We start from the raw sequence: 14,932 nt of genomic DNA, 5'->3' as shown, positions 1-14,932 counted from the left end.
AAATTAATTTTAAGTTAAAAAATTAAAAATACACCATTTAAAATGCAATTCTAAACAGCCCATGTGGTATCAAAGATGCCCTCTTAATCCATGGCCCCGGCCTTGGCCTTAGCTAAAGCTTGGTTCTCTATTGTGGAATGATTTCGGATTGACTCATTGCTGCTATTAATGAATTTACTTTTGGAATGGGCATGTTGACTGCATATTTGGTGGGTTTCGGTATGGGATGAGCTTGTTTTCATCATTGATGACACAATTTATTCTTGGCCGAATTATTTCCCCATGATTATTCATGGGCGTAGAGAATAATGGAGGCTACTCGTTGTAGAATTTGGAATCTCATTTTCGTAATGTTAGTTCAATAATTCCTAATATCATCTTGTAGCTTGCTGCCTTAAGGTTGAAGATATGTTTTCCTAACCAGGTATATGGATACTCGCTTTATGCTGATGGGCAAAAAATTGTGAAAGCAGGGACCTGATTGCAAGAAATCTTTCAATAAATACTAAAATGTCTTCTCTGCAAAATTGAGAGACCGGAAAATTTCAATTCGAGGACCACCCCCTTTTTCACGTTAACTCCATTGCATAGTGTTCGAATCATAAATTGTGGGGTGTTTGTTTTTTAAAATATTTTTTATTTTAAGATATATTAAAATAATTTTTATATTTTTAAAATTTATTTTTACATCATCACATCAAATTAATCTAAATATATTTAAAATATATTAATTTAAAATAAAAAATAAAATAAAAACTTTTAAATTTTTTCAAAAATATTTTTAAAACATAATACCAAACCCTGCCGGATAAAGTTAATGCAATAATCACATTTACCCGCCTGTCATTTGTCCTTAAGACAACTAAAGGTTCAGCATTTACATTATTTGTTTTTGTATTTTAATATTGTTTTCTAAAAATTAATTTTTTTAAAAGAATTATTTTGATATGTGAGGTTTAAAATAAATTTTAAAAATATAAAAGTATTATTTTAATAAAAAAAATTTAAATATACCCCTCCAATTTAAAAGATGCCTTTTAGTGTCCAGAGAAAGAAAGTTGAGGTGTTGATTAACACAAGGGAAAAAAAAACAGAGAGAGAGGGGGGGAGGGGGGCGAATGGCAATGCATGGGCCGTACATATTATTTGTTTCTTTATTATCACTGCAGCGCTGTCTCACTGCAGCAGTTAGAAATAATATATGTATATATATATATACATATATATATATGTATATATATATATATGTGATTTTTCTATATTTGTTTTCTGTAAGATGTTTACATAATTAAATGACTAATATATAATATTTTACAATCAGCTTTTAAACCTAATTTATTTATTGAAAAACATTTTTAACTAATGAAATCTTGTAAAATATTTTATATATACAATAATCCATTCATAATATCATCAATTTATTTCGATCATTGATACAATAAGTCTCTTTGTTATTTGCATCATCGTCATCTCCATTATTGTCACTATCATCTTTATTGATTACCTATAGTTATTATCATTGTCGTCTTTTTCGATGACTTATCGTCGCTACCATTATTAGTCCTTTGCTCTAACATAATTATTGCTTTCATTACCACCACTATCTCATTAAAAATCAAATTTTGATAAAAAAAAAAGTTGAAATTCAATATCGAACATCCCTTAAGTCCAATTTGTTTCATGAGAAGTGGTTTCCTATAAATCACTTTCTAAACTTTCATTCGTTTGTTTGTCATTAAAAAAGTTGGTCAGTGAAAAACACTTTTCAGTCAAAGAAAAATTTGGTTTGGTTTTCAGGAAAATATTTTTCTTTTATTTTGGATGGAAAACACTTTTTAGAAGTTGTGAGAAATTTGAAAATATCATGTTACTTGTTGATTATATCAAATTTGGTCCTTAAACGTTTGATTGCTATATATTTTGTTTTGAATTTTTTTTCAATTTTATCCCTTAAAATTTGATTTTTATATCAACTTTGGTCTTCGTTTTTATTATTGTTATTTTCTTTTCTCTTGTCATTTTCTTAATTGAAATTTTTTACCTATCAGATTTGATTTTTATCTTTTAATTTTATTTGAAATAATTTATAAAATTGTATTTTTTTTTAATTTCATCATCTTTTAATTTTTTTTTCTGTTAAGTTTGATCTCTTTTATTTTAATTGTTATTTATTTATTTGAGATAATTTATAAAATTAAATTTTTTTTCAATTTTATTCACATTCAATTTTTTAATTTGTTAGATTTGTTCCTCATTATTTTAATAAACTTGAAAAAAAAATTAATAATTTATTTTTTAGCTTATTTTTTATAACATGATAAAATATTAAAAAAAATTATTTTTCAATAAAAAAACAACTTTCCGTCAATGATCCAAATCCGCACAGCTTCGGTGACTTTTGATTCCAATGGCATCATGGATGAAAAAGTTTATCATTTTGCTTTTGAACTTGGAGGGAAAATATCTCCCAATGGATGATTCTACTCAATTTCGGCGATGACATTAACAATGTTCTCCGGCGACATCATGTGGCTCCAAGACCAAATTCCTGCCTCAAAATAAAATCTTCAATTCCAATCATTCCTCCTCCATTTTGGGAAAAAAAACAGTAAAAAGTAACCCAGACCCAAACACACACTCAAGTTTAGACAAGAACAAGAATAATAATAATAATAATAATAATAATAATAAAAACCCTCTTGAAATCTTTCTAAAATCTAAAAGCTGCATTAAAACCAATGGGAAGTGATCTGTGAGAATCATCAGATCAAGCTCTTCGTATACTGATGATATTCTTTCTACCTGAAGTATCCACCGCAACTTGCATGTCGAAATATATGCATAGCTCACATGATCCCTTCTTGTCTTTTCCCCTGGGGATGAACATGCCTGCTTGCTTCCTGGGTATTTAATTTCTCATTTCTCGAGCAACCAATGAGCAGAGAGAGCGACAGAAAAGAAATGCTTGCCAGTTGCTGGTCATTAGCTTCGAATTGAATATTAAGGGCCAATCATGGCATAATCTGTGACGCAATCATCCTATTAAACTCCAAAAGCCTCCTTGGTGCTTAGCATTTTGTGCGTTTGTACTGCTGCTAAGTTTGGACTCTTCGACGATCATTTATCACGGGCAACAACTGTGATATTTTCTAATATACCTTTGGACTTTTTTCCTTGATCTTCTAAATTCCTTAGACATTTCTAATCATACTCTTAATCCTGATCAGATATATACAAAGCCAAGTCATATAGTCGATTGATCACGTAATCTTGCAGGCCATTTTAGTGCTTGCTTTAAATAGACGGTGGAGATAACCCCGTTGTTTTGTCGTACATTAGCACAGTATTAAAAGATGTTCGAAAATGTAATTACAGTTATTTTTTTAAAAAAATTTTATATCGAAATGTATCAAAATAATATTTTTTTATTTTTTAAAATCAGCACATCAAAACACGATACAAGATAAAAAAAAAATTAAATTAGAACCTAGAATTAAAAGTTACATTCCATAATTCATGCAGAATGGGGTGTCAATGAACCGCAGTCGAGCCATAATTCCTCGGATTCAGAAGGAATTAGTCATGATTTTTGGAAACATAGGATCATTATGATACACATTGGGATCTACCGGGCAATAATAATGTACGCTCCATTTTCGTCCTCTTTTATTAATTTCTCTTTTCTTTACCCCTTTTTCTCATCTTTCCATGGTTTAAAGGCAACCCTTTTCGACTTGATGCGAGCCTCTTTCATTAAAGCAAATTATTTTTCAAAAAAATTGTTACTGATTCGGGAATAATTTGACACGCTTCAAGAATTAGACCCACCCACCTTTCATTCAAGACAAAAGGATGGTATCCTATGAATATGCCTTAATATTCATGCATCTCTTCTCAGTACATTGGGGTGTTTTGGAGTTTGATATCCGTTGTTTTTTTAAGTATTTTTTATTTAAAAATATATTAAAATAATATATTTTTAATTTTTTAAAATTTATTTTTGATATCAGCATATTATAATTAAAATAATTCAAAAAACTATATTAAAAAAGTATACGTGTAGGAGTGACCTTGTTTAATTATGACCTAGGCATATTCCATGAATAGCTTGAGAATCGTATTTATTTTTTTGGAACCCTAACATGATGAAGTGATGATATAAATTAAATGAAATCCTTGTGAACACAAAGGTAAAACGTGTGGAGTAGAAATGTCCTTTAATTTTTTTTAAAAAAAAACATGATGTTTGATAGTAAGGTATAAAAATGTTTTTTAATTAAAAATATAATAAAATTATATTTTTATATTTTTAATATTAATATATCAAAAATATTAAAAACACATAAGAAAACATTTGAAGAGCATAAATAATCATGGACAATAAAAAGGTGTTTAGGAATACAGTAATGATTTCTTTTCAAAATGTTTTTTGTTTGGAAATATATTAAAATAATATTTTTTACAAAATATTTTTCATATCAGTAGATCAAAATAATTTAAAAATATTCAAAAAAATTAATTTAAAATAAAAGATATTAATTTTTTAAAAAATATATTTTTAAGTACAAAAACCAGCTAACTCTAAATAAAAAACAACACTCCGACACGTTGGGATGAGAAGATTTTTCAGCTTGCCACGTTATTGATGTGCGACTTCTCAGAAAATCATTTAATTAGGATGGATTAGTTATTATCGTGTATAGCCTTTTTCTTTTTTTCTTGATCTGGACAGAATTAATAAATTTAATTTTGATACATGAAATTTAATAAAGAAATATATGTATCTGTCAGTCTCGACACTGGTTATATAAGCATGCGTCATGAATCTAATCTATCTTTTTAAACATGGGAAAACACTCTTTTCATCCCCTCTCGATTTAGCTAATTACCAAAAAAGTTGACGAGATCATGAAATAGGGAATGCTAATTTTTTTTTTTTTTACAGGAACTCAATAAATTCAAAAGGTACAAACAATTAAAAACATTGGTGTATTAAAGATGTTTGAAATTGTGGTTATAGTTGATTTTTAAAGTGTTTTTTACTTGGAAATGCATCAAAATAATATTTTTTTATTTTAAAAAAATTATTTTTGTTATCAGCATATCGAAATTATCTAAAAACACCAAAAAAATTAATTTGAAGTAAAAAAAATAAAAAATTTAAATTTTTTCAAAAACACTTTTAAAATGTAAAAATAAATAGTATCTAAAAAAAATTTAATACCAATAACGATTTAATGGCATGTCATCAAATGATTGGAAAAAATTTATGGAAGGTGATTAAAAATATTTAAATGGATAATATTTTTTTGAGTATGACTAATATAATTTAATCACATCCTTTGATATTTTGTTAATGATATTTTGCCTTGTTTAAGATTCTTGTTTCCTGTTCTTATCTTTTTCTACACAAGTTTTTTTTCTTTGCAATAAAGACTTTACATAATTACTAATTAATCAATCTTCAAATCACGAACTCGATAAAATACGTGCTAGAAGAATAAAGTAGCGAAGTCATTGGTGAATTATTGAAAATTAGTACTTGTCATTTTCATTTTTGCTGGGGAAATTGTAAATTTAATTTTCTTTTTGAGTCTTGTTGAGCACAACTATGATGGTTTAAAGTTTATATAAAAAATATATTAATATTTTTAGCTTTTATTAAGTATTTTAATGTTAGATTCTTACAAACCACAAGATATTAAGTATCTGATTTTTAATGATAATTCAGATAAACTATCAGTGAAAAATCTTTTAATTTTTTTTTTGTTTGAAGGGATTGCTATACTTTTTTTTTTGTGTTTTGTGTGTTTTTATATTGTACTATACTAATCTTGTGAAATAAAATACATAAATTTCTATTTATAAGAAAACTTAAAAACTTTATAAATGACAAAATATCTACATGTCTCTTAAATAATATCACATGTATTATTTTAGGTTAATTTTATAAATCTATTCAATTAAGTCCTTACTTGGTTGTTTATATGTCTAGAATTGTAATCTCCTGTATTAATTACATTATATTCTTCGATTTCTAAAATTTATTTACAAGCAAATCACATTTAATTGGTCATCCTGTTTTAATTTTTTGATCAATGATTTTTACGTGTGTAATCCATAAGATTTCATAATAAGTTGGCCCAAATATAAATCATAATCTTGAATAAAATACAATTAAGTAAAAACAATTAATTTATTTATTATCAATTAAATAATTGATTGATTTATATTTGAAGATAAAATATAATGTCTAATAACCTATCATCATCCCTAAAATATTATGAAAGTTAGAGGTGATTTAACTTAACCTTTTAATGATTAATTTTTTAATGTAATTATTATCTATTCATCAACAATGTTTCAATTTATACATCATAACATAAAGTGTGTCCACTCTATCAAATCATGTTTGTTCTTAACACCATAGTCACTTAATATTTCATTTTATCTTGCGCAATGATATAGAATTAATATTATTTGAGAACATATAAAATATATTTTTTAATTCACATAGGGTAATTAACATAAAGTGTGTCTATTTTGTCAAATTATGTTTGTTCTTAACACCATAATCACTTAATATTTCATTTTATCTTGTGCAATGATATAGAATTAATATTATTTGAGAACATATAAAATATATTTTTTAATTCACATAGGGTGATGAATTATCTTTTGATTACTTAAGTGCCCTTCATATAGTTCATGTTATACCCAATACCTGTCTATTTGTTATCCTTAATAAAAACAACGTGTAGCAGGATAAAAAAAAAATTTCACTCTCTATATAAGATAAATCAAAGATATCAATTATAAAGATCGCTTACACAATTTTCACCCGAGCCTTTCCATAAACACATATGATTTCTCCATATGAAATTCTCATGCGATCCATTTCAATATATATGTTATCCGGTAAGTACTTGTACATTGATTTTATGAATCCCTTATATTTCAGCTTATAAGAATAACTGCTTCATTTTATAAAAAAAAAATGATATATACCAGTTTCAACAACTCTAATTAATGTCTAGTTTTAATAAAGTATAGCACTAGGAACATTTAGGAAAAACACTTTGTTGCAATAAGAATATCATGATTATAACAAATTTATAATTTTTTTATAAAGTATTTTTTTTATCCTAATAACTTTATCTTTACTTTAAATTTATTAATTAAATATTAAATTAATTAATAAAATATTTGATGAATATTAAAGATAAATACACATTTATCAATAAATTAAATGTATTTATATGAACAAAGTCAATATTACAATAATCAAATGATTAACTACCTACAAGGCATACATCACTAATAATTTTTTCATTTATTTGTAGAATAATTTTTATATTTTAAATATAAGCAAATGATTTTTAATTTATTTGTAAAATATGCACGGGTATGTTTTTTTTTAATGTTTTTATTATAATATACAAGTCTGCTATTTTTTCTTTATATTTAGAGAATTCTTTTGTATCATGGGAAGCTTCGTACCAAGATCTGAAAGCTTTCTTGATTTTCAATTAAAAAATAAATAAATCTCTGCTAAAGAAATAAAAAAATTAAACTACAAACTGCAAATTTCCTCAATTTTTGTCAGAAAGCGGTATCCTAAACAAGTTTAATAATAAGTGCTAGTGTAATAATTAACCTTTTCTAATCAAGTAATCATCCATGTCCAGAGCCCAATCCAATCATCGGAATGCACATGGACCCACACTGGGACCCGCCACCTCCCTCGCAAGATGCATCAAGCTTTAACATGTCGTCTTTTAAGCATCAGCAGAAAGAAGAAAAAACAAACAAATAAGGTATCAGGTGGGGACCACGAACATACCATCACCCGCCATCTTGACTGTGATCACCTGATCTCATCAACCCCTGCTTTCATCTTTTCTTGGCCGTCTGATGAAAATGATTTGCTCTCTCCCACCCTCACCCCCTTCTCTCTAACTACTCGTCACTTTGACTCTTAACAAACAAAACAAACAAGTTCCAGCCAGAAAACACAATCTCTCTCTCTCTCTCTCTCTCCCTCTCTCCCTGCCTTTCTGTACTTTTCATCAGTTTTTAACTTAGAAAAAAGATAAGGCATTAATACTTTGCAGTGTTTTCCCCTTTTCCCTCTCTATGACCGTTCTGATCTCTCTGTTAGTATCCTGGATCAAGCCAGCACCGACACGTATTGCTCTGTGTTAAAGAGGCTTATGGTGCTGTTAATGACATCTTATTGTTCTGCATTTCACACCTGAACTGGGTATGTGCTATTTTCTTCGTGCGAGTGATAAATCTCCTGAAAGTTTATAACTTCCTGTTTGGTTTCCTAGAAACTTTTGTATATATTCCATATGTTTACTTCAAAGTCTCAACATGTTGCTTGTTTTTTTAGTCCAAACTTTGCATCTTCAAGTTGAACTCGGAGGGAGAGTGTGAGGGATTAGGCAAGTTTCTAGTGCTTTTGATTAAGTTTAATATAACTGTGCACTGTTTAATTCCTGTAAAGGTGAGTGAAAGAGAAAGAAAAGTGTTTCCTTTAAGCAAATCTGCCCCTACTTGTTGGTCAATCTGAGAAATAATGAGGTCTTAGTGTTTAGGATTTTTTGAAAACGAGTGCGCTTTGCATCTTGGTTAGCTGGGGATCTTGTCCTTTTACTCTAGTTGAAGTTGCAGGCCAGCCGGCTAGCTAAGATGATGACAAGTCGATCATACCTTATCGTTAAACGGGTTTCACGGACCACCCAATTTTTGCATTTGACAGTTCTCTGCTTCAATTTTTTGTTGCTGTGTTTTAATTGTCTTTTGTCTTCTTGCATCGAATTTCATTTTATGCCCTGCAAGTTATGAAAGGTTTAGATCAACTAGCTCAATTTTTTTAAAAAAACTTATCTTGATTCAATTTTCATGTACGTTTTACCTGTACAAGTCATAATCTTGTGACAACTAGAGCAGCTGAAATGGATGATCTATGTTTTATATAGTAAAACTCTAGCATTTTCATTGAAAGGGGACATCTCATCAGCTTCTTTTGATATAAGTGTGTAATTTTCTGTCCCCTTCTCTACTACAAGTAAGATTTTTACTTCATGCAAGATTTCCAAAATAGACGCTATTCAAAATGCTATGGTTATGATGTATGAATTGCTTATGTGTCAGTATATTTAAGTTTTAACTAACAAAATTTTGATATTTACTAAAAAAAACTTACATACACCGAGTCTATCTTGCTACGATCCAGATAAAAATAGAAAAATTAAAATATTGATACCAAGTTGAAAACAAAGAAAATATTAGATAATTTTTTCAACTAAATACTTTGAGTCACAATTTCTCGAATTGTTTTATTGTAAATTCTTATTTCTTAAATCAATAGGAAGCTCATATCATAAGCATGTGTGTTTGAGAGTGTGGTTATGGCTGTTTTTTAAAGTGTTTTTTACTCGGAAATGCATCAAAATAATATTTTTTTATTTTTAAAAATAATTTTTGATACCAGCACATCAAAATGATCTGAAAACACCAAAAAAATATTAATTTGAAACAAAGAAAAAAATAAAAAAATTAAATTTTTTTAAAAGCGTTTTTGAAACACAAATTAAATATTTTTTTGATAAGATATAATAGAAGAAAAATAAAAAAACTCATCTCTTATACTATATCGACCCATATCAAGGTTTTTAAAGTTTCTGATGGTATAAGAGTTCACTTATGAATTTCTTGATTTCTTATTATTTTTTAGTTAAATCCTTTTTCTTAGTAAAATTATGAAATCAAACATACAATGGTATTTCTTTTGAGTAATTAAAAATTTAAATTCTACATGCATCAAGAAATTAAAATGTATTATGTAGCTTTTTTAAAAAATCATTATCTTTTGATTTTAATTTCAAGATAGAATTTTTCTAAATTCAATTTCAATCAATAAAAAGAATTGATACCAAGTTGGAAAAAAAAAATAAAAGGATACAAAAATTATACAAGATTTAGGTTAAACATTCGTATGGGTATAAGATCTATTAACATTTCTTTTCAAATACACATAAATATAAAAGCTACAATAACACTCAATCAAGATTATGATAATATAATTAAATTACTAAACAATTAATTATATATGAATAATGAAATAACTAAAATTCTATCATCTCTGCAACATACGGCATTCTACTAATGCCCATAAATACTCATCTTCTTCCTCTTAGGTAGAAAAAAGGAAGGCGCATTTCATGAGTCTTAGATGTGAACACCAACGAGGAGACCCGAGTAATTATATTTGTTGATTATTGAGGTCATTTAAATAAAAGGGGCACATGTAAGCAGGGTTTCCTTTTTTAAATTTCTTTCTTCCCTTTCCAATCAATCATTAAAGGATTTCAAAGACAAGTCTTGCATTGAAATCAGAAAAAAATCTCTATGTTAGTCATCCTGATAAGATCATGCTATGTTGTGTGGTTAATATCCTTTTCAGTTTATGGCATCAGTTGATTCGATTATAGTGTGTGAGGAAATATTGTTAAGTATAGGAGAGGATAATTGACCGAGAAAAAAATCTTCTAATTACCCACTGCAACACTCTAATGGATATCTCCCTTTAGCAACTTGCATTCTGGGATTATGTCATCTGGCTTATGATATGCTGTTTATTCCAATCTGTCATGTGCTTGGTCAGAATTCAGTCCCCGTTATTCTTGGAACTTATAAGCTAGTATTTTAACCCTTCATGTTAAGATGATATTAGAATTCTATGGGAAACATGATAACTATTCATTTTTGTGCACTGTTAAGCATAGGTCTTTGAATCACTCTTGAATGTAAATGCAGTGATCAATCTGCTCAATCATGGGGGTGAAAAGAAGTTCATATAGGTTGCCTTATTCTTTTGCTCCCTTCATGGAGGTATTACCCTAGTGAATGTAAATTCCATTTTCCTACGGTATTGGTCTAGATATGATCTCTTTTGTGGATGAGAGATGTTGCAGGAATTCTTGTTGGTTAGCATGTTTCAGGAATTCTTGTTGGTTAACATGTGATGCAGGACAGCCAGTGGTTTAGGAAGAAATTTTAATGCTAATAGTTTTAGACAATTTGGTTAATTATTATTTTCTTATAAATTAAGTCTATGTTTTGAATTTCCAATTGGGGTTTGGTTTTCTGCCCTCTATTTTCTTTGGTGCCTGTCTAGTTTGACTTTCAAGATAGCTGTTATTGTTGGTTGTTCACAATCTGAGACTACCGGTATTTTGTTTATTCATTATTCAGTTCTTCATCAACGAGCTTCATATATCTATTCCTTTAGTAGCACGACTTCTTTGATATACCAACTTATGGACAGAAAAAAGTCTCCATGTTTGTGAAATACTTTGGTTAACCACAAATGAAAACTGGAGCTAATATAATTATGTACAATTTCATAGAATTGCAATGTGCTGTTTCTTATAGTAGCAAAAAAATAATAATAATTTGTTTTTAATATGCTTTTCGAGCCATGAATAGAATTGGGTGTGTTCTATGCTCAATTTTTTGTTTTATCTTCAGAGCGGCCAGTGTCTTTGAATTAAGTGAAAGCATGCAACTGTAGAAGCACATCAGAGCCTTCTTGTTGAGAGATAGAAAAGGTGAAGTGGAAATATGTGTGGCCTGCTCTGCATTTGAGATAAGGCTTGGCATCCAAATAAACTATTTGGTCTATGGAAGACAACTTAAGGCTGGAAAAGAATTTCAGGAATGATCAATCATTAGGTACTGCTGAGAAGACTGTAATATCCCAAGCAAGGCAAAGTGTGAATGTGCAAGAGAAGCTGAAATTAGCAAAGCCTAATTCGTCACATACTGATATCCATCATGAAATTACAAAAAACGTAGATCATCTGTCTTCTAAGCCTTGGAGAAATATTCTGAAGCAACACAGGACAGCAATTGAGGAAGAGGAGCTTGTCAAGTACATGTCCAAATTGCCAAGCTATCTGGAACGGGGACAAACCCGCCAAGACAAAGTTTTAAATGTCGGGGTCCTTGACTGGGGCCGGCTAGAAAAGTGGCAGTGCAGCCAGAAACAGATGCCAGCCAGAAATAGCAGGCATTCACTTTCAAGCTGCGGCTCATCCTCGCCCTTCTCAACAGAAGGATCATCTGTCTATTCCAGCGGAGGTCAGAGTTGCTCTCCTGGTCGTCAAATGACACATCGCCCTTCACTACAATTTCATCTGATGTCATCTCCCAACAAAGGCAGTTCTCCTGTCAAATCACTCAAAGAAAGCATTGGAAAGTTTCAGGATGTCAAAGGTTCCCAGACTAGCACTGTGATTGAGCAAGCAAAGTTTATCAGAGCTGATCAGCCGTTTCCCAAATACCATCCAGAAATCAATCTTGATCGGTGCAAGAGAATAGATTCAAACCCCAAGATCAATCCAGAAAATGGAACTTTGCCTAATGGGTTAGATTATGAAGGGCTGCAGTTCATGAAGATGAAGACAAAGACAACCATAAAGCCTCCAGAGGATGAATTTATGAAGAGAGCAGGTAAATTGCAAGAACAGAAGGCATGTGTTGCAGACCAATATGTTGACCTAACAAATGAAAGATTAATTCTTCTTATACCAAGAGATTCCCCCCAAGGTTCTGATTCCGGAGTGCCCCATAAGTCAACAATGATGTTTGGTGAAAAGGAAGAAGAAGCAAATCGAAAGAGCTTTTCTGATGTGCCCGTGGAGATTTTCTTTCCAGCAGTCCATTCTGATGTCCCACATTCATGCCCACTTCCATATGAAAATGGCAGACCCTTGGAGAAAAAATGGCACTCAGGTGAAATGAAGAATCTCAGTTTTTTGTCAGATTCTTCTCAATCAGTGCCTCAACAAGCCAAAATAGGAATGAGTACATCCCGTGATACAATTTCCAAAGTAAAGAAACCAACTGTAATGCTGAGTGATTCAAGTTCAAAAGAGCCTTTTGTGGCAGATCAGAAAATGAACAGATTAGCTTCTGAAAAAGTAAGAAGCACATCACCATTTCGCAGACTTAGCATTGGTATGAGCAAGATAAGCAAAAGTTTCAGCTCCAAAGAGGGTTCGTCTAAACCACAATTTAGCTCAACTTATAATTCTGCACAATCTGGCTCAGAGAGTGCTATGGCTTCCATGCACCAGGGAAATCAAAGTAGTGATGCACAAAATGCTTCAAGCAGAGCACGGTCAAGCCCTTTGAGAAGGTTACTGGAGCCAATGCTGAAGCCAAGGGCAGCAAACTTCCATCACTCAGGAGAGAAATTGCAGAGAGGTTCTAAATCAACAGATACAGTCTGCAAATCATTAAATATTCAGCTAGATTGTATGCCTGGAACTGCACAGATTGAGGTAGTAAAATCCGATACCACTACTCCTGGCAAAATCAGTGTCAGTGATTCATTCAAGGACAAGAAGTACACATCGTCCCCATTTCAAGCCCTTCTCCGAGTTGCAGTTAAGAATGGCCAACCTATGTTCACGTTTGCAGTTGACAATGAACGTGACCTTCTTGCAGCCACAATTAAGAAATTGAGTGCATCGAGGGAGGATGACTACAGCTGCATTTACACATTCTTTGCCATCCAAGAAGTCAAGAAAAGGAATGGGAGGTGGACAAATCAAGGTGGCAAGGGCAAAGGTCACGATTATATACCTAATGTCGTTGCCCAGTTGAAGGTTTCTGGTTCTCAGTTTTCCAATTTCACTAGACAAAACTACATGGCACAATCTTTCGCGAGGGAGTTTGTTTTGTTTGCTATGGATCCGCATCAGGCAGAGCAACAAACCTTAGATTTTCAGCCTAACGATGAACTTGCTGCCATTGTTGTCAAGATTCCTGAAGTAATCAATAGAAGTACAGTCAGAGATGGCAATCAGACTAATAAGTGCAATAATTATTCAGAGGCAAGATGTAATTCTACCTCGGGTAATGTACAGAATCAGCCTGTCCTTGGCAGTCAAAGCCTTATCAATACTACAGTCATACTTCCAAGTGGCATTCACAGCCTACCAAATAAAGGAGGACCTTCATCGTTGCTCCAGCGTTGGAGATCAGGTGGATCATGTGACTGTGGAGGTTGGGATTTGGGTTGCAAGCTAAGGATTCTTGTCAACCACAATCAACTTACTAAGAAATTGAATACAACCAAAGCCTGTTCAGCAGTCGACAAATTTGAGCTCGTCTCTCAGGTATGCTTGCTATTGCTTAGACCTGCTAATCATTCCCCACACCTGTAATATTCAACTTACATCTCTTCCTCTTAATCCATATTTAACCACAGGGTGGAGAAGAAAACCAGCCTGTCTTCAGCATGGCCCCTTTCAAGGAGGGGATCTATTCAGTCGAGTTCAATACATCACTTTCAACTTTACAAGCGTTCTCTCTTTGTATAGCAGTTCTAGATGGTAAAAAACTATGCGAGATGTCAGAGTCTAGCAGCTTGTTTGAAGAAAAACCTTCTCTGGAAACAATACAGTCGCAAAATGATGGTTTAAGGGCTCCAAATGGAAGTGCAGGAGAGGTCCCTGCAAGATATGTCTCATATCCACCCCTTTCTCCGGTAGGAAGGGTCTAGTTTGAAGCCAAATCTTCCCTGTAATTAGACACGTCCGGTATAGATAAATACATTGTCAGTCGGCTGGGTGAGCAATGGTTGAAACTGGATTGAAGTTTTTGCACAAGTGGTTAAAATTAAATGAAAAAAATAAGCATATATTAAGCAAGGCTTCTGAGATAGTAGCAGGAAAGTAGCCTAGAAACCTGAGAACATGCATGGTATTTTGTGTTAGTTTTGGCATGGTTCTTTCGACAAGAAAACCAGTATTAACTGTACTTAGAGCAATACGATCTTCATCATCAATGCAAGTGTGCATAATATTATCAGTGAATGCTATTTTTGCTCTCTGTGGTTGTCAATTTTTTGTTA

At 31.2% G+C, this 14,932-nt stretch overlaps 1 protein-coding gene across 2 annotated transcripts; it reads left to right on the top strand.

Moving 5' to 3' along the window:
• The first annotated feature begins 7,909 nt into the window (after positions 1-7,909).
• On the top strand, positions 7,910-14,908 carry LOC133705476 (uncharacterized). Of its 2 annotated transcripts, XM_062130729.1 has the most exons (4): positions 7,910-8,263; positions 10,825-10,899; positions 11,539-14,195; positions 14,288-14,908. In XM_062130729.1, the coding sequence occupies exons 3-4, from the start codon at positions 11,691-11,693 to the stop codon at positions 14,579-14,581; spliced, it is 2,799 nt and encodes a 932-aa protein (XP_061986713.1). In that variant the 5' UTR covers positions 7,910-8,263; positions 10,825-10,899; positions 11,539-11,690; the 3' UTR covers positions 14,582-14,908. The 2 variants fall into 2 exon arrangements, with proteins under 2 accessions (XP_061986713.1, XP_061986704.1); XM_062130720.1 differs by lacking the exon at positions 10,825-10,899 and having other exon boundaries at positions 7,911-8,263.
• The last annotated feature ends 24 nt before the right edge of the window (positions 14,909-14,932 follow it).

The sequence above is a fragment of the Populus nigra genome, chromosome 1 (genome assembly GCF_951802175.1).
Source record: "Populus nigra chromosome 1, ddPopNigr1.1, whole genome shotgun sequence".
Classification (NCBI taxonomy): domain Eukaryota; kingdom Viridiplantae; phylum Streptophyta; class Magnoliopsida; order Malpighiales; family Salicaceae; genus Populus; species Populus nigra.
This window is presented reverse-complemented; position numbering and strand designations above follow the sequence as displayed.

What these genes read in the sequence shown, in the direction of transcription:
- LOC133705476 (XM_062130729.1), top strand. Translation starts at nt 11,691, where the DNA reads ATGGAAGACAACTTAAGGCTGGAAAAGAATTTCAGGAATGATCAATCA. An exon ending in AATTTGAGCTCGTCTCTCAG is followed by an intron (nt 14,196 to 14,287) that starts GTATGCTTGCTA and finishes ATTTAACCACAG; the next exon opens with GGTGGAGAAGAAAACCAGCC.